This window comes from Ochotona princeps, chromosome 2, assembly GCF_030435755.1.
Source record: "Ochotona princeps isolate mOchPri1 chromosome 2, mOchPri1.hap1, whole genome shotgun sequence".
NCBI classification, from domain to species: Eukaryota; Metazoa; Chordata; class Mammalia; order Lagomorpha; family Ochotonidae; genus Ochotona; species Ochotona princeps.
The window spans coordinates 82219068-82245392 of NC_080833.1; the positions used below are offsets into that span (position 1 = coordinate 82219068).

Here is a 26325-nt window from a genome sequence, read left to right on the forward strand (position 1 = left end):
CCCCCCCTTTTTTTCTTTTATTTTAATAATCTTTACACAGTTGATTAGGGCACAAAGGGTAAGGGTTACAGGAAAGTGGGCAAGACCATTGTTTCCACATTTTTGTGTGCTTGTATCTGGCATAAGGAGGGAGATAAAAGGAGAAGCCCCACCTGACCTCCCACCCGACCTCCCACCCCATCTCAGGGACCCTGACGTGGGACATGCTCTGAGGGCACTGTTCAAGTGGTTTCGACAGTTCAGCAATTCTGAATTGCTGCCAATCTTGCCATTACAAGCACGATGAAATCTCTCCAGAATTCACTGGCTGACACAGTCCACCTCAGAGTCTCCGTTTGTCCAGATCTGCACTGCCAACACATAGCTGGGACTGATGATCATTTTGTTCTGTCCTCTGTCCTCTGTTGTGGTACCAGGTGTCCTCTGCAGGCTCCAATGGACCACATTTCCTCTATGTGCACCTGGATATGCTGTCCACTGTTCCATCTGAGCCTCTGAGGAGGCTCAGCTTTGACACATGCACTCCGTGGTCAGACCATGGAACTTACAATTCTCTTCATGACTGGGGTTCTGGGATCAGCAGTTCAGTTGGAGGTACCCCCAAAGAAACTTCATCTGACGTGATCCAAGACCTGATTCTTGAATGGGAATCCCAGTACAGGGTCCAGCACAGTCTGTTGCTCCAATCAGCTTATGCACATGCTGGTGGTTGCAATTGCTGGGTCAGTTCTGTTTCCAAACCTGTCTTCCACATGAACTAGTGGGTGTTGCAGTCAAGCCTGATTCTTTCCAGCACACAATCAGCCCTCACACAAACCAGTGGGAGCTGCAGCCTAGTCAGGGTGACTCCCAATAATCCCCACCAGGCCTACCTCCTACCCTGGTTCCCATGATTGCCAGTATGTACAGCAGACTGCTCCAGTCTGTTCCCATATCCCATTCAGCTCTTATACATGTCAATGAGCATTGAAGCCTAGTTTGACATAACCAGTCCTACTTTCCAGCCCACACATGTGCTGGTGGGTGCAGTTCTGTCTAGCCAGGCCTGCCCTAGTCCTGACTTTCACGCTTTCCAGTGGGAGTGGTAACCCAAGAGGGAGGTGCCCACTTTTTCCCTACTAGGCCACTCCCACTCCCAGATCTTTCACTCTCCAGGTGGTTCTGCAGTTGAACTTGACAAAATTAGGCCCCAGTGCCAGCATCTGTGTGCTGATGCTGTGGCAAAGCCCAACCAACCCTCACCCACTCTGATTCATGCTTGCACCAGCAGGAACAGTCAGCCTAGCCTGTTTCTTTTCCTGATCCAGCTCACATGAGGTCCACAGATATTGTAGCCTCGCCAGGTCTGGTCTGCCCCTATCCCAACTCACTCTCCTGTTCCCAGCCATAGATTATGCGTGTGGCAGTGGTTGCTCTGACCCAGCTTGGCACAGCCCCTCACCTGTCTTGGTCTTTGCCTTCGATGCTGTGGCCTGGCATCCCTAGCTCATGCAAACCAGTTGGTGTAAGAGTCTAGCTTGGTATGACCTCTGCTCCATTCTGATTTCTGTTCTTGCTTGTGAGCTATGGTTTGCTCAGTCATGCCCAATCTTCCCCCTTATATGTTATGATAGTCAGCCCTTAGAACTACCATGCGCAGCTTGCCTGACTCCCAGGCCTGGATCATGTGATTATCAGTGAGAGTTGTGACCCACTAGGGCAGTTTCCCAAGTTCCCCCAGTTGACCCACTCCCAGATCCAGTTCTCATACATGCCAGTGGGTGCTAGGCTGGTGCCTGGCATAGTCTGCCCTTCCATTTTGGCCTTGTATGAGCTGGTGAACGTTGCAGCTCGGCCCACCCCACACCGTTTTAGGATGCACATTCGGGTGCTGCTGCTTTGACCTGTCCAGACTGTTGTTGGGTCCTTTACCCATGGGTGATAGTCACACCTAGCTCAGCCTATCACAATCCCAACTCTTCAGCTAACTGGCAGGACTTGTATTTCCACAGGGCTGGGCTCATACATCCCTCACAGAATCTACTCCTGGACCTGGTTCTCTTGCATGCTAGTTAGTGTCATGACCATGCCTAATGTGACCCAGCCTCTGTTCCAACACGCAGTCAGGCACCAGTACCTAGCCCTGCCAGACAGGCCCCCAGCCATAGCTTTCATGTGGACTGGTGTGTAGTAGTCAGAGATGCTCTATGCTAACAGCCCATTTCAGTACTCCCATGTGGTCTGGTGAATCAATCTGTCCCAGACAGAATTTATAGACTCTCCCCTCCAAACCACCAGGTCTCAGTCCCCACTCTTGCCAGCAGGTTCTGTGACCGTATTGCTGGGAATCACACAGGATTCATCCCTCACCTACATTCACATTGACCTTATCCATGGATGTCCCTAGGCAGCAATTACATATCCTAAAAACCGTAGAGTTCACCACGGGGTGGCCAGTAGGCAGAGCCTGGCTCCCAGTGGGTGCACTGGCTGCCCAACAGCCTAGAACTCACTCACCGTGTGGCAGCAGTGACCATGGCCTGAATCTCAAGCATTGGGTCTGGCTTGGCTCGGGCACTCCCCACAGCAGCCACGCTACAGAGGGTTCCTTTCACCCTAGCCCATGGCTAAACACTATTACAGTTTTTTAAAAACACATATATTAAGTATGTGTGATAAACATTGCTAGTACTAAGTGTTTAATTCAGTTAATTTTAGTATATATAGAGTTGTATCATCATCATCATCACAATCTAGTTTAGAAAGATGGGAATTGTAATATCCCCTATTCTTACCCTCAGTCCCAGGTAGGTAACCACTTATCTTCACTCTATATGAACGTTTTTACTAATATGAATATTTTGTATATGCTTTTCTAGCTTTTGATTTTTCTTGTATTTTGAATTTATATCATCTATTCAAAAATCAAATTTTCTAACTAATTCCATGATAATTCTCTCTTTTCATTGGTAGTATAGGAAGATAATAAGTGGGGCAAGGAATAAAATCAGAATATTATTCTATAAGAGTCTATTTTCTACTTTTATTGCCTCAACATTAGATCTAATCTTGGCTCAGTATACACTGAATTTTAAATTTAATCATTGTTCACATAAGTGTAAATTTCTGTAAAAGGTCAAAAGATTTACCATTCAGATGGGAAAGAACAAATCATTATAGTGAAAAAAAGATATGGGTGAAAATTATACAGTACAGGCACTTCAATTTTATCGCCATATTTTGTTAGGAATCCATAAACACTAATGTTATCGTGTCATATATTAGAAAGGTTGGTCATCTGCTAATGTTGAGATTAATACTTTACCTCATGGTTAACTCATAAAATCATACAAATTTAGATTTGCATGGGGCTTCAGAAATTTATCTGTGACATTTCACAAGATTTATTCTTCTCAATACCAGCCAATCTAATTACTTTAGTGACATGTTTAACCTTTATGAAAATCTCTATACAGATTTATTTATGTGAATATTATTGGTTCTTAAAATCCAACTGGCCTACTCTTTCTCAAATCAATGCTGGTAATAACAAAAATAAGAATGATGATAGCCACCTTTATTGTTTACTGTAGCCAGTAACTGAGCTAAGGAACTGTTTCACATACATAAAGGCACTCTGACGTCAAGCCATCTAGGATGGAGGCCTTCTTTCTAACCCCGTTTACAGTAAAAAGAACTTTTTCCTAGAGAAGCTAATGAACATTCTTAACATCACAGAGCTCAAATGTGAATCTAGACTTTAATTAATCTGTTTTTGTGATATTCAGGCATTTCTCTTCATTCATGGGTAAAACATGTGAAATCATGGACAGTACTAAATCCAGGATGCATTTTGCTTTTGTCCCATACATACACACACCTATAATAATATTTAGCTTGTAAATTAGGTACAGTAAGCATTGGCAACAGCTAGTAACAGTAATATAATACAACATTACACCAGTTATACTAAAAGTTATTGGAATTACATCGCTCAAAAGAGTTAATTGTAGTTTAATCTTCATTTAAAGAATAATATAGCCTCTACTTTGCATATCCAAATTGCTGGCATCAAGACTTTTGTCCTCTGTGGCCACTGTTAGGCAAAAAGGTCTAAGTGAAGAGAAGCATAGTGATACAACAGCTGCTCTTGTAACCCAGTGCTTTCCTAAGTGACTAACTGGCCAGGCAGTGATCACAGTGAAGAGGCTCTAGACAAAGAGGATGATTCAAGCCCCAGGCAGGAGAGGGTAGGACAGGTTTCACCATGCTACTTAGAACAGTGCACAATTTAAAACTTAGGGATGGTTTATTTCTGGAATCTTCTGTGCAATATTTCAGATCGTGAATGACTGCACATAACTGAAACCAGGGCAGGTAAAACCATAGATATGAGCAGACTATCACATACTATATATTGAAATTGCCTCATTCATAGTCAGTATTACATTTTATTCTCTTTAACTCTTTTTACATTTTATTTTTTTTAAAGATGTATTTATTTTTATTGGAGAGGCGGATATACAGAGGAGGAGAGACAGAGAGGAAGATCTTCTGCCCCATGGTTCACTCCCTAAGTGGCTGCAATGGCTGGAGCTGTGCCAATCCGAAGCCAAGAGCCAGGAGCTTTTCCGGGTCTCCCACGCAGGTGCAGGGTCCCACCCAAGGCTTTAGGCCGTCCTCGACTGCTTTCCCAGGCCACAAGTAGGGAGCTGGATGGGAAGCGGAGCTGTCGGGATTAGAACCGGCACCCATATGGGATCCCGGCGCGTGCAAGGATAGGACTTTTACCAGTATGCTATCATACCGGGCCCCTTACATTTTATTTTTAAAGCTAGTACTTAAGGTGCCTTGACTCATAAACTGCCTTCAATCTTCTCTAGAAAACATTGTCTTAAATAAGCAAACATATTGCCTATTGCATATTGTCTATTATTTGTTGTCTTGTATTTTATTAGAATGGGGAAAAGCAATATGTTTTGCTTATACTACTTTCTTCCTCCATCTAAAGATTTGCTCCTCACCTCCCCCATTGAACAGTTCATCTTTCCCAAGCTACAGTCAGAAATAATCAATATTTACTGTGCCAATATGGGAAACAGAGGGAATTAATGCTATAGTTCCTGACCTACAAGGGCTTACACATTCAGTTACTGAGTAAAAACACATGTTTAAAACCACAAATATGTGAAAAGTGATTGCTAATGGCATAATAGGTCCTTTGTGTATTTTAAGTCAATGGCTAACACTATAGGAAAGCACTTCGCAAAATTTGTTTTTTTTTTTAAGAGTTGATAATCTCTGAGGCAAATCAAGAATATTTAAACACTTGGAGTCTTTGGAGAGTTCTATAACAATGTATTTGAAAAGATGTTCTTTAACAATCTGTCCAATGTAAACATAATTATATTTTAAGAATTATGCAGGAACTACTACATAGCACAATGCAATCGCAATTAGTAAAGGCCTGAGGGAGGAGTGGGAACCCTCAGAGTAAGCATTCAGATGTAAGGGCTATGTTTTCAGTTAGAATCACGAATAAGCATCTGTTGGGGTGGTAAGGCAGTGTACCAGCAAGGCAGTCACCCACTGAGCAAATTTCCCAAAAGTGAGTGCTATTTCAAGTTTAGTTGAACCTCTGATTTAAAAGCAAAGACACGGTGAAGTGGCCTGGCAACTAAGGTCCTCACTTTGAATTCTCCAGAATCCCATATGAGAGCCAGTTCTAACCCTAGCATCCCCTCTTCCCATCCAGCTCCCTGCTTGTGGCCTGAGAAAGCAGTTGAGGGCAACCCAATACCTTGGGATCCTGCCTGCACCCACGTGGGAGATTCGGAGGAAGTTCCTGGCTCCTGGCTTCGGATCTGTGCAGCACTGATCGTTGTGGCCACTTGAGGAGTGAATCATTGCACAGATCGTCCTCTCTGTATATCTGCCTTTCCAATAAAAAATTAAAATTAAAAAAAAGCAAACAAACCCCAAAAGCACAAAAGAAAACTAGATGGACTCAGTGTTGGGCCCCAGCAAGGTTTGTCTCCTGGCTGCTGTACTTCCCGTGCAGCTTCCTGCTGATGCATGTGGAACGCTGTGGAGGAAGGCCACTGCCAACCATGTAAGAGATCCGAATGAAACACCTGCTTGTGGCTTCAGCGAGGCCCAGGCCCAGCCCCGGCTCTGTGGACAGTTAGGGAGTAAACCCGAGGATGGAAGACCTCAGCCTGTCTTTTCCTCTATTTCTGCCTTTCAAGAAAATAAATCTTTAGAAGAATACTTCAAAGCAAACGTCTACTATCCCATTAAAATTGACCATAGGACAGCTAGTAAAGGTAGTTTCTTTACCTCATTTCCATCTCCACTGTGTTAGACACCTTTTGTCACTACAATGAAATGGCCGAGAAAGTGAACTCCGTAAAATGTAAAGGTTTATTGAGCTCACAGTTTTGGAGGTGAAAATCAAAGACCAAGCAGCCTCACCTGCTCGGCCTCTGAAGAGAGCGGCGATAGTGAAGTCTGGAGGAACAGAGCGTCACATGGCCGGCCAGGAAGCAGAGCGAGCAGCTGGCCCAACAGCTTTTCCAACCCACCCAGGAGAGAACTGCCCTCACATGGCGCATTCCCACGAAGGGCCCATCCGAGGCTCACACATGAAACACCATAGTTGGATTGTTTCCTCTAGGTACCATTCACTTATGACTTTGCGCGAGTTTAAGAGTCAATTGCTTTCCAAACTAGAGTATCTACTTTCCTTCCCACACACCCAAACTGTAGAGCCCAGCTTCTGAAATGGAACCGCTATGACGAAAGAACATCATCACCCAGCCTTTCCTGACCTACCTCATTTAGCCCAAGATGTACTTGGGCTAAATGTACTTGTGGAAAGCAATTCACTGAATCCACAGTTCCACAGCTGGCCCCTAGTTACTTGACTAGTTATTTGACTCAAAAGGCCATTTACTTCCCCAATAGAGAAAACCTGTTGGCCAATATTGGCCCTTGAGAGGTTTGTTCAGCAGAATTCAAGGTCCAGGAAGGTAAAGACCAATGGAAGCCCACCTGGTCACACTCAATTCCTGAACGCCCACAGCAAAATCTATCAATCTAGCAAGCTCCCACGCACCACAGAACGACGAGGAACGTCGACCTGGCAGAATGCTGACTTCTGGAGCCTTGGGGAGCTCTCAGAGTTAAGCCATAGCTGCTCAGCTCCTGCTCTGCGATTTCCACCACACTGCTGTCAGAGATGGGCTTTTCTGCTCAGTTGGATGCAAGCCCAGTTGCGGGAGTCCTACAACACCTCCAACTAGCTTGGGGTGTTTTTCGACAACATAATGGGTAATCTGTTTAGTACAAACTCCTAATACCTACCCCACCCCCGGTCATGTGAGTACTTACCGCTGTTTCGCCTGAATCAAGCCAAGTGAGACTCATTTTCTTCCACCTGAGATGGTACCATAGGTTTGGAAGCAACCATCCCTGTTTCCGGACTTACGGGTTTTTTGTTTGTTTATTTATTTGCTTTGGGAAGTGATGTTTTTACCAATCACTAGCCTCGTTCAGTGTGGTAAACATTTTTGTTGAAACGTTGGACAGAGTCTCCCAATAAACGTTGGAGGCCTGGGAGGAAAGCTACACACTGTTTCTCCCTCAGCTGCAGCCAATCTGGGAATGGGATTGGCGGGCAAACTGGAGGCTGCATGGGGGCAGGACTGCAGCCCAGACGCACGGCTGGGCAGCCGGTGCGGAATATAGAGGAGCCGCACCCACACAGCCCGGCTGCAGAAACCGGGGCGCAGAGCTTTGCGGCTGCAGCGACCCAGCTCCCCTCACAGGGCGGCAGGCGGAGGGAGCCAGGCGTGCGGCGGCGCGGAGGAGGCCGCGGTGCAGGCGCCCACTCCCCCTCGTCCCCGCGCCCCGCCGCTCGCCTCCCGGTGCTGGGCGCCGGCGCGCTCGGCTCTTTCCGCCGCCGTTGCCGCGCGCTGCCCCGTGCGCTCCGGCACCTTCGGCAATTTCCGTCGGGCCCCGGCCGCCATTTTCTCGCCGCTTGTGTGGCTCGCTGGCTGCGTGGCTCAGTTCTTGTGAGCGAAGCTTTGTCCGGTTCGGCAATGGACGGGTATGTAGCCGGGCCGGTGAGGAGATGTATGTGAAAGAAGAGTTGGGCCGTCGTTGGGCCCGCTCGGGGTCGGGCAGAAACCCTCCGGCGGCCCCTCCCAGGGCTGGGCTGCCGTTACCCAACCCCCGCCCCATCGCACACACCCCTCCCTTTGCTTCCCCGGGCGGGCTGCGGTCGGGGGTGGGGAAGGGGGAAAAGAAGAAAGAAAGCGGGCTCGGAGGATGGGGGAGGCTTTGGAGGATGGCGGTGGGGACGACCCTGGCGGGCGAGCGGGCACCGGCCGGGCGGCGGGAGAAGTGGGGTGGGAACCCCACAACGTTTCGCTCGTCCTTAACCCCCTCCCCCTCGGAGCCATTTCGATCCGTTTTCGGGGACCCGAACCCTGGGCTGGCGCCGGCGGGGCGACCAGGCACCGGCCTGGGCGTGTGGGCCTTTGGGGTGAGAGAGAGGGGCGCCCGAGCCGCAGCCCGGCCATCCTCCCAGCCGCGGCCTCGCCGGGCCCGCCCTGGCCGGCAGAGATGCCTCTGGCGGGAGCTCCGGGGAAAGCCGAGCGGGAGCCGCTGGCGAGGGGGGAGGGCAGATGTCAGAGTCCTTTGTTTTCTTTCTGAGTCTGGGAGTGGAGGCGGGAGACTGAAAGAAACGCTTTTCCTTTGCGGCCTGGGAACAGCGCAGCCTTGGTGTTAGGGGACCCATTAAATTAAATAGTTTTGGCGGGGGGGAACCAACCCGTTTGTGTTTGAGGTCGACGAGACAGTCACATGGGCCAAAGCCAACAAGCTATGGCAGACGCCAGAGCCCACAGTCAAACCCAGGGCCATCTCTTTAGAGAGTTGAGCCAGTTTCTAAAACAAAAACCCAGTCCCCAAAGCCAGAAAACGGTGCCCCTTGTGTGAGCTGGAGCGAGGTGAGGCCAGGGCGCTGGGGGAGCGCCTGTGCCCTGGTGCCCCACGCTCAGCATTTAAGGTGTTGTTGGAAGGGAAGGGGGCGTTCCTTGGGGCCCCCTGGCACACACCTGAGTGTACTGCTCCTCTGGGGTTGCGAAAACGATTTCACCTAACTAGTAGTTTATTCAGCTCCTAGACCATATCTGAAGAGTCAGAAGTAAATTTATTTCGGTTAGGTATCCAGAGTTAGATGTTGGTCAAGTTGGTTGACACATCCTACTTATAGTCCTAGAAAGTTAGACGTGATTTTCCAGCCAAAACCTAGGTCCGAAGCAACTCGGGATTGCCTGAGAAAGTGAACACGGAAATCCATGGCAACATTCACCATGAAATTCATGTTTGTGTGTTAAATTGTAATAGCTTTGTAGGAATGGCATTTGGAGTGTTGAGGATTTTGTTCTTTACCATATTTTTGAAAACTTTTTTATAAAACAGTGTGTTGAGGGGTTCATCTTTTTGTGTGGAAGTTGTTTCTAGAGAACCAGGTTGACTGTGCTGCAGAAAAGTATCACCAACTGTGTACGCTTCCCATCTGTGTTGTGCCTCAAGATTAATGAATGATGAATTGCCCAAAAAAGTTTGGGTCAAACAGTGATAAAACACCAGCAAGAAGTTGAAACTATTTATTTTTATTTATTTATTTTTTACAGAATTGTCACCGAGGTTGCAGTTGGTGTGAAGGTAGGAAAAGATTCTTTCAAGTTAATAAGAAACTGGGGATTGTGAAATCTAATATAATTAATGGGAAGCTTCAGTTAGCCTTCAAAACTAATAAAGTGCAAAATGTACATTTAATTTGTAAAACTAGGTTAAGACAACCATAAGTTGGATGATTAGATAAGTTTTTCTAGAACTTGCAGCTTAAAACACTATGAAGTAAATGTGGATGGTATTCATAGAATTTAAAAATGCTTTTCATGTGTAACTTGTAGATACCAAGTACTGCAGGTTTTTTAAGGTGTGAAAATGGTTTGAAATGTATTAAGTGATTTGACCTAACTATGTAGTTTAGTAATGGTTTCAAGCATTGTATTTTTATGTTGTGAAGATGTTTTTTGTCAACAGTAGGTCTCATTAGAAACCAGTATCCTCAGCCTTGAAACTCCACACATTTAGCTTCTTATTTGTTTGGGTCAGAAGAGTTTTTTCTTCAGGGAAGATGGACCTTAACAATAGAGAAGTTTTGAGAACCTTCCTTCTTAACTTTCTCCCTAGAAAACTACTCATCCTTTAAACTTTGCTTCTGGTACCTACGTCTTGTTTCTTTGAATACTTGCACCTTTTAAAAATGTTTGATATTACCATTTTTCATTTGCTAACCTGTCTGCCCTCTTACGGCATGATCCTTCTTTCTAATTTCCCAATCCTGTCATCAGTTCTTGCCCCTTCCCAAAGGTGAGTAATCGGAAGAGGACTGTGCTTAGTCCAGTGGGATGTATAATGGTGTAATAATTTCTTAGAATGCTTGTAGAGAGAGTTCTAGATTTCTTTGCTTAATTTCTGGCCTCTCTAGTGAGCTAGATACTTCTGCGTACTCATAGTATTTGTGTTTATTTTTTGAGCTTGATTATGTAGACTGAGGAGGAGTAATGGGCTGTGTTTCTGAAGACTTATTCAGTTTTGACAGTTGTGTTGTCCTAGTTGAGGTAGTTTTAGGATTTGAAATAAGAAATCGCTCCAGACCTCAAGGTGTGGCTGTAGCTACTGTCTAAATAGATTTCTGCTGTGAATTTGGTAAAAGTGTGAATTATACAAGACTCTTGTAAAATACTAAGTAATGCAAGTCTGAATTGTCTACTTCTGGTGGAGGAAAAGAGAAGGAAATCCAGAATGAGTAGATTGCGAAAAAATGGGAAAAATCCAGAATGAGTAGATGGCAAAAAAAAAAAAAAATGGGAAGAGACTTGAATAGGATACCCAGATGAGATGTATTGCCATGCCATTTTTCTGTGTTGGTATTTGGGGGAGAAATTGTTAATGAAAGATGTTAAAAATATTACTAGCCAGTTTATTCTAAAAATGAATGAGGTCTTACATGATTTTCTAGGGTAATGGGAATTTTTGCTTGGGATCATCTATGCCTATGTAATTAAACTTTCTTTAAAATTTAAGGAATATATATTTGTAAAAGAAAATGATACTCGTACAGGAACATGTTTAAATAAAATTCAATATGAAAATACTCCTAATTTCATAGTTCTTAATTTATTAGATGTTTATCATGGTGTGAAAATTTTTTTCTTAGAATGTTATGTACTATGTAATATACAAATACCTTTATTTACAAAAATGTACTAAAGCTGCTCTAGTTTACATCTTGTCATTTTTTAAAAAGTACTTTGAGACCGAATTTGATGTAAACTTTACATAGTTCATGTATACAGTGTTTGAAATTAATGTGTGTAATTGTGAAACCACCACTCCAATCTGCATAAGTATCGATCACTCAGAAATACTGTCATGCCTGTATTTCATTATCCCTTCTCCCAAGAAACATTAGGTCTCTTCAAAAGATCAGTTTGTTTTTTAAAAGTTTAAGTAGTATTACACAATGTATATCTTCTCTTCACTGGTAACTCAGTATAATTATTTTATTGATTCACCTATATTGCGTATCCTTATTGCTGAGTATAAAACAGTGAACTGTCTGAGCAACTCACAGTGGACATTGTGTTGTTCCTAGTTTGGGACTTCTCATTTTTGTTGATGCGCCTTTTGGAATGGCTGGATTATGTGGTGGGCATTGTCAACTTTTCAACAAACTGTGATCTGTTTTCCTAAGTGGTTGTACCAATTTTTTTTTTTTTGTCATAAGTAGAATATGAGATTTCTGCCTCCTCCACATCCTTTCCAATGCCTGTTATTGTCTGATTACTGTCTAGTAGATATGATAATCTAAGTGTCTTAATTTGCATTTCTGTTACTTGACAACTTTTTGTGAAATGTTTCTTGATAAACATTTTTAAACTTTTGGAATTTAATTTTTTAAGATGTATTTATTTTTACTGGAAGGTCAGACTTAACAAGAGGAGGACATATAGAGAGATCTTCCCTCATTTGGTTCACTGTAAATGGCCGCAAAGGGCCACTGAGCCCATCCAAAGCAAGGAGCCAGGAGTTTCAAGCTTCTTCTGGGTCTCCGGCATGGATGCGGTGTCCCAAGGCTTTGGGCGGTCCTCCGCTGCAGGGAGCTGGATGGGCAGGGGAGCATGTGGAACACAAGCCGGCGCTCACATGGAATCCCAGCATGTGCAAGGCATTTAGCCACCGAGCCACCATGTGAGGGCCAACTCACCTTTTTTTCCCCCTACTGTTTATTCTTTTACTGAATTTTGAGATGACTGTAATGGTATACAGATACTTTCTGCTGCTTGTATCTTGTTCTCACAACTTTTTCTTGAAGAGCAGCAGTTAATCTCTTATGTACCACATTTTTTTTCTTTAATGGATCGTGCTTTTAAATGGCATATCTAAGACATTTATCTTAACCTAAAGTCAAAGACTTTTTTTTCCTTTATTTTCTAGTAGCATTATTTTGAGTCTCTGCCCCACTTGGAGTTAACTTTAAACTTTTTTTGGTTTTTTGTTAGAGGCAGAGACTCTTATCTGCTGCTAACTCCCCAAAGGTTTGCCATTGTCTGGAGCTGGGCCAGGTTGGGAGCCTGGAACTCAGTCCAGGTCTCCCATGTGGTAGGAACCCTAGCTTAGGAGGCCCCATTGCTACCTCTGGGGTCTGCATCAGTAGGAAATGGTGCCTCGGCTCAAAACAAGGCACTTGTGGCACAGGATGCAGGCTCATCTTCAGGCCAGATTCCTGCAGCTGGAATAGACGACAGTCTGAGTCAAGACTGATTAGTGGTCCAATTTTCCAATTTTTGTAACTGCAAAGACAACTTTTGCCATTGTATTGGCTTTGCAGCTTTGCCAAAATCAAGTATGTGTGTTTGTATTTCTGAATTCTCTTGATCTACTTTGTCTAGATGCCCCAAATGTACTCTACATTACTGTAGCTTTACATTCAGCCTTGAGATTAGATAGTCCTAGTCCTCCAACTTTGCTGTCCTTCAAAGTTGTTTGTGCTCTTCCAAGGCGTTTGGATTTTTACAGGTCACTTTTTTAAAACAAATCATTAAGGGATATTTATTGGTTTTGACTTGAATCTACAGGAATTGGGGGAAAACTTTTGAGTCTTCATATACAAAGACTTGACATTGTTAATGTTGATGCCTACATCATTTTTTAAGATTTATTTGTTTGAAAGTTATGATTAGAGGGAGAGACAGATTTTCTGTCCACTGGTTTGCTCCTCCAATGGCTGCAATGGCCAGGGCTAGGCTGAGGCAGGCCTAAGCCAAAGGACTGGAGCTTTTTCTGGATCTCCTACAAGGGTGCTAGTGACTCTAATATTGGGCTGCCTTCCACTGCTTTTCCCATTATCACAGAGCTAATCAGAAACCAGAACTAGAACTAGTGCCCATATTGCATGCTCCCAGCATTGCAAGTGGAGGATTAAGCTGCTATGCCACTGTGCAGGCTCCATTTCCCAGACCACTAGCAGGGCACTGGACTAGAAGTGGAAAGAGTCAGGACACAGCAAGCGCCTATTGGATATAAGCATCACAATACCTGCCCCAATGGCATCTTCATCTGTAGATCTGACCACTTTTTGAAATTTACAATTGAAATTTATTGGTGGTATCTAATGTTTAGAATTACATGTATTTTGATTTGTTGATCCCCACTATTTATTACGCAGTGGTATGCTTATACCTGGTAATATTTTTTATTTTGGAAACTTCCTCTGGTTTATTTTCCAAATAGCCACAGTAGTCAGACGTAGGCCTTACTGAAGCCAGGGGCCAGGATCTCATTCCCGGTCTTGCATGCAGGTGACTGCAGCCCAAGTACTTTCGTCATCCTGCACGGCTTTCCCAGGCATCTCAGGAAGAAGCTGGATTGAACTGGACCAAGCTGGGACTCAGACTACTCTGATATGGATGCTCCCATGGTGCCAGTGTCACTGGTGGCTTAATCACTTTGTGGTTTACTTGATGTATGTTTTTATCTTTCAAAAATCTGTTTATCTGTGGATTTGAAAGTATTTCTTGTAGACAGCATAAAGATGGGACATCCTTTTTAAACAAATTTGAGAAGCACAAGTAAATGAGACAGCACTTGTTAGTGCTAGAGAATGAGAATTCCCATTGAAGATTCACTTCCCAGATGGCCACAATGGCTAAAGTGGGGCCAAAACTGAGGCTGGAGGTAGGACACATTGCATGCCTTCTGTGGGTGCCAGGAACCTAGGGTTAGGAGCCAGACGTGAGTGTCTTAGTTACTAGGCTAAATGCCTCCTACCTGAAGAACTTGGCTTTTTAAATTAGTGTGAGAAGCTAAGAGAAATGCAGAGCTTCCATCCATTCACTGGTTCACTCAACAGCTGCTCAAGTGGCTGAGACTGGGCCAGTTGATGGAAATTCAGTCTTGGTCTTCCAGGAGGGTGACAGGAACTGAACTACCAGAGCCATCATCTGCTGCCTCCCAGGTCATATCAGAAAGCCGGAGTCAGAAACAGGATCTGAACTCGAACCCAAGCACCATAACAATGGAGTTTGAGCATCTCTGACTTAGATGTTACTACTTTCCCCAAAGGGGACTTGTTTTTGTTTTTGTTTTTGTTTTTTTACATATACCTCTTCTGTTTAAGACCATTTATATCCAGCATTATTATTTGAGTGGTTTTAAAACAACCACTTAACTAGTTTCTGTTTGTTGCTTTTCTGTTTTATTTTGGATTTCTTACCCATTTTGTCTTTTACTACTGGATTAGTTTTGTTTTTTTTTATTGGCTGCTTTGATATAGAACATAAATTAATAATTTATGAAAGTGTCAAGGGGTACTTATGCCAGCTTGCCATACACTGTTAATATAACTCATGTTTTGTTTTTGCCTTGGCCTTCTTGCTATTATGTATACTTGGTTATTGTATGTGTTACAGTTTTACAATGCACTGCATTGCATAGCCAGTTTTTATTTTAAAAGGTCTAAACAATGGTACAGGATTTTCTACATAACCGGTGACATAGTTGTTCACATATGCTTAATAAGAGCAACGTGTTCCTTGCAGATTCCTGGATTTCTCTGTCTGCTCTCCTCTAATCCTTTGCCATGCCTTTTTGTTGCTTTAGTCTTGAGCTCTCTGCTCTCAGTCAGAATGGTCTTAGAGTTCCATGTCTGAGATGAACTGTTGCCTGGACTCTTCCATTGTAGTAGTGTGGTAAGCTGAAGCAAACATGGACTGATCTTGTTTCTTTCCTGCCTCTTTGAGATCACTGTCCATCATTTCCTGAGGAGCAGTGCTCTGAAAACCCGTTCCATACATTTGTATGATTTTTGAGTTATGTCATTAGTACATATTTGGCTGATAGTACACTGTCCTGGCTGGACGTATGTACAAGTCCCATTCCCCCTCATATTTTTAATACTGTATTATAGTCTCAGCAGCAAACTATTCTTTGTTAATGATGATAGGGGATACTCTTGGATGCATGACAGTGAAATTATTGCAGATAGCACAACTTAATTCCTAACATTGATATACTTTGATTCCAGCTTACAGTTTTGGGATGTGGAAATAGCTAGAAGTAAAAATGCTGTGTCAAATGAAATTAATGAAAGTTACGGTTTAAAAGTTTTTGAAAACCAGGCCCAGTGCAGTAGCCTAGTGGCTAAAGTCTTAGCCTTACACTTGCTGAGATTCCATGTGGGTGTCAGTTCTAATCCAGCTCCCTGCTTGTGGCCTGGGAAGGCAGTCGAGGATAGTCCAAAGCCTTGGGACCCTGCACCCATGTGGGAGACCCGGAAGAGGAAGTTCCTGGTTTTTGCTTCAGATCGGTTCGGCCCCTGCTTTGGCAGCCACTTGGAGTGTGAGTCATCTGATGGAAGATCTTTCTTTCTGTCCTCCTCTCTGTATATCTGACTTTCCAATAAAAAAGTTTTTGAAAACCACAGTGTTAGACCATTTGCTTGTATACCTGCATGTGTTTCTGTATACTTCCAAATTCTTGATTTTATGAAAATTTAGAATATTAGCAGGATTTTAGACAAGTATTTTGTGATTCACATTTTGAAATTAATGAGATTTTTGTTATTTTTCCTGTGGACTCATTTTCCTTTTTGTATATTTGACCTATTTTGATGGTCTTTATTTTGTTTATTTGCCATGGCTCTTATTTTGAGTTTGAAGTAATTTATTTTTGTGGGGGGAAGTCTATCACCAAAGTGACAGGTTTGGTTTGTTTTGGTTTTCCAGTTTTTGGAAGTTACTCATTTTTTTTAAAGGAATTTATTTACTGGAAGAAGAGATTTATAGAACGAAGGAGAGGTGAAGAAAAAGATTCATCTGCTGGTCCACCCCCTAAGTGGCTGCCGTGGCTGGAGCTGGATTGAACCGAAGCCAGGAACTTCTGGGGCTCCTCTGTGGTTATAGGGTCCCAAGGCTTTTGGCCATCTGCTGCCTTCTCAGGTCATACACGGGAGCTAGATGGGAAGTGGAGCAGCCGGAGCACCAGCTGGTGCCCATGTGAGATGCCTCTGCTTGCAGGCGGAGGGTTAGTCGAGAGCCATTGTGCCAGGCCAGTTATTTCCCTTGTAACCAAATTTGTGAAGTTGAAACTAGCTATAGTGAGTGAAGTTGAGCCATTCTCTAATGTTACGGTTTTTCTCTCCCCTTTTTGTTAAATTTTAGTATCTTTATTCAAGATAAACAAGTGTGGGTTTCTTCCTCATACAGTCTTCTAAAAAGATAAAAATTATGTAGTAAGTTTTGTATCTTGGTGTTTTTACTTAATGATAAATACATCCTCGATGATTCCATGACTGTATGTGGAAAGTTTTCTCATTTTTTGGCAGCTACAAAGTTCGTTATAGACTATTAGATATTTGAGGTTTTCCCCAGTCTTCTACAAATTGTGCTTTATAATCAATTGTCTTTGTGCATATGCAATCTTGCTAGCATTAAAAACACGAGTGTATCTTGAATAAATTGCTGGTTCAACATATAATTATGGATGAAATTTTACTAGATATTGGTAAATTTTTAGTGCAGGTATTGTGTTTTGCTATCATATCATGAATGTATGGGTGCCTGTTTCTCCAGTAGCCTGTCCAACAGAATATATTGTCAGAAGTATGGAGTTACATGGGTTAAAGGAGATCTGACTATACTAATTTACATTTGTCTTACTGTGAGCAAGATTAACTTCTATTTCGTATACCAAGATTAGAGGACGTCTGGCCCACTAAATACTTGCTTTGGCTCTTGCAAGGCTGCTGCAGACAGGATTTGAAATTCTGTCTGCAGGCTAATTCTTAAGTTGCTAACTTTGTTTTACATGTGAACAATGTTACAGATAATCCAAAGGCCTTTGCCAAGGATAAGTTCCCCACCCTTATCCTACATTGAGTACTGAATTTCTTGCCTTTCCTTCCCTCTCCCCCCCCCTTTTTAAATAAAGATATCTTTATTACAGTTAGAGAAAAAGGTACAGAGATCTTCTGTTCATTGGTTCATTCTTCAAATGGCCACAACGTCCAGGGTTGGGTCAGGCAGCCAGTAGCTTCTATTTGGGTCTTCTGTGTCAGGACAAGGACCCAGGCATCCTCTGTTGCCTTCCTAGGTGCATTAGTAGGGAGCTGGATTGGAACTGGAGCTGTTGGGACTGGAACTGATGCCCATATGGGATGCTGGCATCACAGGTCTTTATCCACTCTGTCATAGTCCTAGCTCCTTTTGGTTGCCATCCTAGAAGATAAATTATCTTTCTAAATTCCTTTGTCTATATTTGAAGTTTAAATTTGTTTTTTCATGCAATTAGGAATTTTTAACAAGTTTTTTCAGCACTGATACAGTTACATGTTTGAATACACATTTTGGTTTATTCAGGTTCTTTATGTTTTTGTGGGTTTTTGTCTAGGTATGTATACAGAATTAATGAACTATACACTGGAAATACTTATCAATAGGGAATTAAAAACTGCTGTACATCAATGTTAGAACCAGCAGCTGTTTGATACAATTAAAGATTTTCGTGCATTAATATAACAATTTTTGTTATCAAATAAGGACAGTGCTAAGCAACTTAATCTTTGAGTATTAAATCTATATGTGAATTTGGGGTTGAATGATATGAGTCTTAAGTATAGTTAATTTTGGAGTGCAGTTCTAGGGCAGGAGAACTTCCACTTCACATTTTGAATTTTGAATTATTTGAAATATCTAATTTAAAATATCTAAAATGGCAAGTTGGGGTTTTTAGTTTAGTTTTACTTTAAGAAAATGCTACTTTGAACACTTCTTTGGCATTTATGTAAAGGGGGTGTGTCTAAGGATGTATATTACTACAGTGTAGAACATGTGAAACTTTGTAAGATACTGCTAGATTATTTTCCAGTTTCTGTTCTCACAGTGTAGACAAGTTCTTGCCATCAAAATACTTTGAGCAGTACTTGTCTGTAATTTTTGCCCATTTGGTATGTAATGTCGTCTTTGGTTTTTGTTTTCCCCTAGTTATTAAGGAGTGTGTGTTTTTACATTTATGGCCTTTGGTGCTTCTTTTATGAAATTCTTTGAAAACATTCTTTCATTTGGCAAAAAAAAATTGAGTTTGTTATTTAACTGATTTTATATACATTGTGTTATGTTTGCTAATTTCTTTTGGCTATTTGTGTTACTAATATTTCTTCTCAGGCCATCATGCCTTTTCAAGAATTTTCTTATGACCATGAATTTCTAGTTAAAAATCCTAGTTAGAAATCCTAGTTAAAATTTATTTATGTAATCCCATCCTTACCTACATGTTGAAATGTTTCACTTAGTCGTTTGGATATCTTCCACATTGATTATTCAGAATCTTCTGAAACAGGCTTAACCAACAGCTTTTAAGTTTACAACCATTGTTGTGATTTTTAAAATTTATTTATTTACTTGAAAGACAGTATTATGGCTGGGGGAGAGAATCTGTTTTCGTTGTATGCCAATTCACTGCCCAGAATGCCACAATAGGCAGGGGTAGGCCAGATTTAAGCTTGGAGCCAAGGGATTCATTCTGGTCTCTGGGTTACTGGAACCCAGATACTTGGACTGTCTTCCATTTCTTTTCCCAAGCTGTTAGGGAGCTAGATTGGAAGTGAGCATCTGGGACGCCAACCAGCACCTTTTGTGATGCAACATCAGGCAGTGGCTTTACCAGCTATGCCACAGTACCAACCCTGTAACATGGTTTCTTACATGTTTTTTTTTATCACTTTATAGTAGAATTTATTAGTGTCTTGTTATGTGTCTGGTTTTCTTGCATCTTATTTTTTATAATTTCATCTTTTATTTTGTGATACAATTCCATAGTGTGAGATTTCCCTTATGCTCTCCTCAAACTCACTCCACCCACACCGATTTTCCCCATATTTTTACAATGGTATAGTCCTTCATAAGCAGTCATAAGTCCATCATTCTGCCATTTAAATTTATCCTGACATCGTGGTTATAGATAATGACAGTCCAGCATCCTATGTCAAGATACATTTAACAGTTGCGTTGGGAGTCCATCTTTGATTTGAAAGTAGAGATGCACACTGCATTGTGTCTTCACATCTGGATATGACAGTTCTATTTCACTGTTACTATACGTTATCTTAAATGATTAGCCATAAAGTCAACAACAGGAATAAAGTTAAACATTTTATAGACACAATTAAGTTAAATAGCATGCTGCTAACTAATGTGTGCATCCTAATTTTTAAAAGTGTTTACAGGCCTACTGTCATGGCTCAGTGGCTAAATCCTTGCCTTGTCCAAGCCGGGATCCCCTGTGGGCACTGGTTCTTTTTCCAACTTCTTGCTTCCATCCAACTCCCTGCATATTGCCTGGGAAAGCAGTGGAGAATGGCCCAAAGCAGTGGGAGGTGGCATAGGAGATCCGGAAGAAGCTCCTGGCAGGGATGAACTCGGCTATTGCTATTGCGGCAACTTGGGGGCTGAACCACTCTGTCTCTCCTCTCTGTAAATCTGCCTTTCCAATAAAAATAAATCTTAAAAAAAAAAAAATTCTTATATGCCAGAGTTTGTTTTTTCATGCTCTTGTACATGACTCTTGTACATGGACGCCTTAAGTATTTTTGTACCAAAATAAACTTCAAGCAGTTCACAGAAAACAGAATTAAAAGTGAAGTATCCTTGTGTATTTTCATTTTCCATTCTAAAGTTTTTAACATTTTCTACCAGAAATTGTTTTATTTGCTAAGGATCCAGTACATTTCTTTATTGCCATTGGAGTTAATAAGGTAAAATCTAGCATTTGATTTTCTCCACCAATATTAAGGTATTGAGGTAAATAAGCTACTGCAACAAAATACAAAATATTGGGGCATAAGAAGGACTGAAGTTTGTTTTCTTAAAATTCTTTGGGTACAAATTTTATCAGTGTGCTCCATAAGGTTGGTTGTGTAACCAAGTTTCCAGTTTGTTACTTTGATTCCTAGACTTCTGCTCCTTTGCATGATGAAGTTTGGTTGATATATGCCCTCTCTCCCATAAACTGCCCTGTCTCAGACTATTCTGCCTGGAGATTTGTCCATTCTTGGCCATTTTTTTAAAAATCAGCTGTTGGTTTCACTGATACTGTTCAGTGTATCATTGCTTTATATATTTGTATTGGTTGTATCAGTTAATCTTTCCAGTTCCTAATATGTAAAATAGTACTAAGTGGATAGGTAGCACCTCTGTTTAAGGAAGCTAAAAATTGATGAGTGCCCACTTTCTCTAAGATTCTAGCTTTCCTCAGCGACTTGATATTGGTTTTCTTTGTGCCTTGCCTTTCTGATATGTTTCTCCTAAGTTGACATCTCCAGAGTAGGGAGTATTTGATCAGCTGTCAGTCCTGAGGTTGCTAAGCCCCACTCTGAGAGTTCTTACCCCATATCTACATGGATCTGAGAATATGCAATGCTAAAATGTTTCAAGGTCTCTTTGTAGTCCTTTTGAAAAGCAAATTTGTATTTCCACTATATTGGAAAGGCAGAAAGAAGTCTTGCCATCTTCTGATACACTCCTGAGATTCCTGCAACAGCCAGTGCTAGACCAGGCCTAAGCTGAGGTCTCCATGCTCAGTCTGAGTCTCCTGTGGGTGAGAGGGGTTCTTTGCTTGGGCCATCACCTGCTGCCCTCTGGGGTGGGTGTTAGTGGAAAGCTGGATTGGAAGAGGAAGAAGCTGGGCTTGAACCAGCCACTGTGTATGGGACATCAGTACCCAAACAACAACAAAATAGCTGCACAAAGTGCTTTTCACGAACATTAGCCTTAAGAGGAAGTTTTGTGAGTCTTTAAGGTGACCAGTCCTTACCATCTCATAAAACCTGGATAAACCATGCCAAACCTTCCAAACCTATACTAGAAATTAGACTTGCTTGCTAATTGATGTGCCTTGAAACTGTTTTTGTTTCTCTGTTTTTCCAAGCCTTTGAGATGGGTAGGAAATCTTTCAAAGGTCACATTCCTTAAATGTTTTAATGTATTTTGTTTTTTGTGTTTGCTGTAATGTAATTTAGGAGTTTAGACATGAGTCAGTAAATCTTGTTAGATAGATTTGAACTTTTGGAAACGCTTTACAATCACCTTTTTACTTTTTCCATTTTAATTGCTACTCAGCGTCTCTGTTTATAGTGTTAGTAATTATTCATATCCATGTATGTAAATATATATACATTCTTAAAGGACGTAAAAGAGCTAAATTAACTCGCTTAAGTATTATTTTACACATTTTTAATACAGTTTCAAGTGTTACTGATTGATTTGTGGAACTGTGTACTTCCAAAATATCAATTTATATTATATTTTCTCCAAAGGATTTTAGGATAGGATTTCATATCTTATTCACAGAAATTGCTCATTTCATAAATTTCACTTTTGCTTTTAGTGGTCTAGCTCTTGAAGTATCTACTTGTTTAGTTTGATGTCTGATTCATCAGTATGGAATTTTTCTTAAAACTGAACAGAATGAGTAAAGAGCTGTTATGATGGAACATTAACAGAATATCTTGAGAAACTATTGTTTGGGAAGTAATTGAATCTTTCTACAAGTTTTGATGATAGAATGTCATTTTTTTTTTTCTGTTACGTTTTGGGATTGAGTGAGGAAAGAAATTTCTATGTCTGCGGAGAGGAGGGAGAATAGAAGAGTTAGAGGGGTGGAGTTAATTTTTTAGTATTTAAAATGTTTCCCAATACTGTGACATTTGACATTTTTTCCAGTTACTATTTGAAAATTTTCAGATAAATTTTAAATATAAAGACATCTTATGCTAATTTGTTTAATTTTTATAGAGAGGATCTGACGAACTACTCTCAGGCAGTGTTCTCAGTAGTCCAAACTCTAATATGAGCAGCATGGTGGTTACAGGTAAGTAAATTTGTCTTAACAGTCTTACTTTCACTCTTCTGTGGAGAAGAACATTAAGTTTTATCTGTTTTAAAGAATAACTTTTATTTTTAAATGATGTGTGGAACATTTTAGAGGGAATTTTATTGGAGTATACATGAGAATGCTTAAAAAATGTAGACAGTGGAGTTAAAACCTAAACTTGTTTTGAGATAAATATTTAATGTCTATACATAAGTTTTAGTTCGTTTTCAGTAAAAATTTTGAAGATTTCTTTTTGTGTGCTGGGTTTATAAAGCCAAACTTGATTTTATGGGCAAGTGATTCTTGAAATGTGCTACGTTGATTTTTTTTTTTTTAATCACAATAGTATTTTTTTTTTTGAAGTTGATAACCGTTTCACCCCTTCATATTTATTTTTTAGTTTTTCTGTTTGTGTGTCATAGACTATAAAAGCCCCAACTACAAATAACAAGCACAGTTGAACTATGTAGTTTCCTTTCTGAGGTTTTATGCTTTTGTTTCTTTGCTATAACTGTATTTTAGTTTCTGGAGTTTACTTCCTTTATGTTAATCTACTTGATAGTTCAAGAAGGTTTAATCTTCATTGTATATGTGAAATATTGTTGATTGAAATGGTTTACTGTAACCATAGGTTGATTTTTAGACCTTATTTTTGTGGTTGGTGTACTAAATTGCAAAAATGATTATTCATGAAATAATTTGACACCTTGCATTTCATATTTACCTAAAACCCAATGTGCTGTTACTGTATGATCTTTCCAGAATTGTTTAAATGAGGATTGTATATAGTAGGCAGTAAAAGTATCCAAAAAAGCATTTTTAGTTTGCACAGCTAGCCAGTCCTTCAAGTGTATGTGTACATTGACATGTATGTGTACTCTCTGGTAGTTAACTAAGAATTCAGTGCTTGCCAAATACAACCATGGTAAGGTGAAGATGGATTGGTCACCATATGGTGTTACTGTATTACTGTAAACATTTTCATAAAAGCACTAGCAAACTAAATTGACTACTATACCAAAGATACGTCACTGTCAAATGGACTTGACCAGAGAGATGCTAGAGTGATTCAACATTTGCAAATCAGTAAGCATTGTAAGTCAACTGCATATAAAGAGTAAAAAACATTATGATTATCTCAGTACATAGAGAAAGATCAAAATTCTGAAGGCTATAAATGACAAATTAACAGGTAGTATACTGCACAGGGGAAAACAGCATACTCTTGGTCAGATCTGGAAAAAGCAAGAATGTCCACTTTGACCATTCGTATTTAATATGTCATTGGCACTATTAGCAAAATCGGGAAGGACTGAAAATTACAGGGCATTGAAACTGGAAAGTAAAAAAGCCAAATTGCCCATTTTTGCAGATGACCTGATGTATTTGGAAAACCCTAAACCACTCCACAAAAAAGCTGCTAAAACTGGTAAACTAATTCAGTGAAGGGTAAAATATCAATGTACAAAAAGCAGTGGCTCGCTGAAAGAAATCAAGAATGAATCCCATTTACCAAAAACAAAGCAAAACAAAAAAACTAGGTAACAAAATCAAAATATTCAGCTATAATTTTAACCAGAAAAGTTAAAAATGCAATGAAATTACATTGGGGCACAGTGGGTATATCAGAGCACCAGTTAAGTCCCTGCTGCTGTGACTTGGAAAGCAGCAGATGATCCACGTACCTGGCATCTTGCCACCCGTGTAGGAGACCTGGGTGCATTTCTCTGACTTTGGCCTGGCCCAAGGCCTGGCTGTTACAGCTATTTGGGGAATATGCTAGCAGATGAAAGATGTGTCTCATTCTGTCATTCTGCCTTTGTTATAAGTAAATTTTAAAATAGTGAAAGAAATTATCAAGGACACATCAAGAAAATGGAAGTTTCTCTTCATGGATTATGAAAATTAATACTGTCAAAATGTTTATACTTCAGAGGGTCGGAGCTTTCGTAGAGTAGCCTAAATCTCCACCTGTGGTGCTAGCCTTTTATATGGTCACGGGTTCGGATCCCAGCTGCTCTGCTTCCATCCAGCTCCCTGCTTATGAGCTGGAAAAGCAGTGGAGGATGGCCCAAAGCCTAGGACTCTGTACCCATGTGGGAGACCTGGATGAATCTCCATGCTCCTGCTTCAGACCGGCCTGGCTTTGGCCACTGTGGCCACTTGGAGTGTGAAGCGGCGGGTGGGAGAGCTCGCTCGCTCTCTCTCATGGTCTCTTTCTCTCTGTAACTCTGCCTTTCAAAAAAACTTTGAAAAAAAGTTTCTTTTAAACAACCTATAGATTGAATTTAAAATATATACAAATAATGCTTATGGAATATAAAATTAGAAAAGACAGTTGTATCCTTCATGTGGAATCAGAACACCTAGTGTAGCCAAAACAATCCTGAACAAAAGAATTCAAGCTGAATAGGTATTGTCTTATAAATTTGCTGTGGACTACATAAAATCTATTCTGTAATAATGAAAACAACAACAAAAGGAACTCAAGCTAGAAGCACAATTATAGCCTGATTTTAAAGAATACTGCAGTACATGCTACAAAGTGATTGCATACAAATCAACATACACGGTGGTGATATAGAATAGAGACCCCAAAATTAATCCATGCACATAATGGCCAAATGGTTTATTAACGATTTTAAAATTTTTATTGGAAAGGCAGATCAGATCTGTGGAGAAAAGAGACAAATCTTCTGTGTGCTGTTTCACTCCCCAAGCGGCCACAGTGGCTGGAGCTGAGCTGGTCCAAAGCCAGGAATTTCTTCTGGGTCTCCCACTCGGGTGCTGGGTCGCAAGGCTTTGGGCTGTACTTCCCAAGGTTTGGGCTGTCCTCCATTGCTTTCCCAGGGCACAGGCAGGGAACTGGATGGGAAGTGGAACAGCTGGGACATGAACCGCACCTATTTTGGATCCTGGTGAGGATTTGGCCAATGAGCTGTAATACTGAGCCCCAACTGATTTTTGATAAAGATGATAATAACAAATATTGGAGAGGTAAGATGACAATAACAAATATTGGAGAGGGGTAAGATGACAATAACAAATATAGGAGAGAGGTAAGATGACAGTAACAAATATTGGAGAGAGGTAATGTTTTCAATAATTAGTGTGGCAAACTGGACATGTATGTGTAGAAGAATGAAGTTAGAACCCTGCTCATGAAGTAACAGAATTCAAGGTGTATCAAAGATCTCCATATAAAACCTGGAACAATGAAATTGCTTACAAATGACATTGCTGTGGGTGACATCTTGACTCCCAAAGTGCAGCCAACAAAAGCAAAACTAGACACATGAGATTATGTTCAGTTCAGAAGCTTGTGCTCAACAAAGGAAACAGTTGAGTGAAGATATCTTAGATGAAAGAAAAAATTTGGAAGCTATTTATGTGACCAAGGTTTGATAACTAGAATATAACAACTAGGAAATCCCCACCACACACATAAAAGTACAATTAAGAAATGGACAAAGGACCAGAATAATTTCTAAAAATGAAATAAAATTGGCCAACAAATACATGAGGATTTTTAATATAACTAAGCCATTAAAGAAATGCAATTAAAAACTACAATGAGATATTACCTCAACCGTTAGAATAACTATTATTCAAAAGAGAAAGTAACAGATGCTGGAGGAGGTGTAGGAAGAGGGGAACTCCTAAATGTTCGTAGGAATAGAAGTTAGTGCAGCAGCTTTAGAAACGAGTATGGAAATTCCTGGAAAAAAAAAACTAGAAAAGGAATCACATGTGATCTAGCAATCCTGGTATTGTGTATATATTCAAAGGATGAAATTCCATCAAAGGAATAACTTACTGTGTCTTCCATGTAGCCAA

General features: G+C 41.0%; 1 protein-coding gene across 6 annotated transcripts in view; it reads left to right on the plus strand.

The window, feature by feature from the left end:
• The first annotated feature begins 4246 nt into the window (after positions 1–4246).
• The window catches only part of PTBP2 (polypyrimidine tract binding protein 2), a 61169-nt gene continuing 39090 nt past the window's right edge, over positions 4247–26325 (plus strand). For 2 of the 6 annotated variants that reach the window (XM_004582026.4, XM_004582027.4), the window contains exons 1-3: positions 7890–8089; positions 9684–9714; positions 22410–22485. In XM_004582026.4, coding sequence (XP_004582083.1) covers positions 8082–8089; positions 9684–9714; positions 22410–22485 — 115 coding nt within the window. In that variant the 5' untranslated portion in view covers positions 7890–8081. Of the gene's footprint in view, positions 4357–7889; positions 8090–8829; positions 9053–9683; positions 9715–22409; positions 22486–26325 lie in introns of those variants that run through there. The other 4 variants (XM_004582024.4, XM_004582025.4, XM_058659439.1 and 1 more) reach the window with 3 other exon arrangements.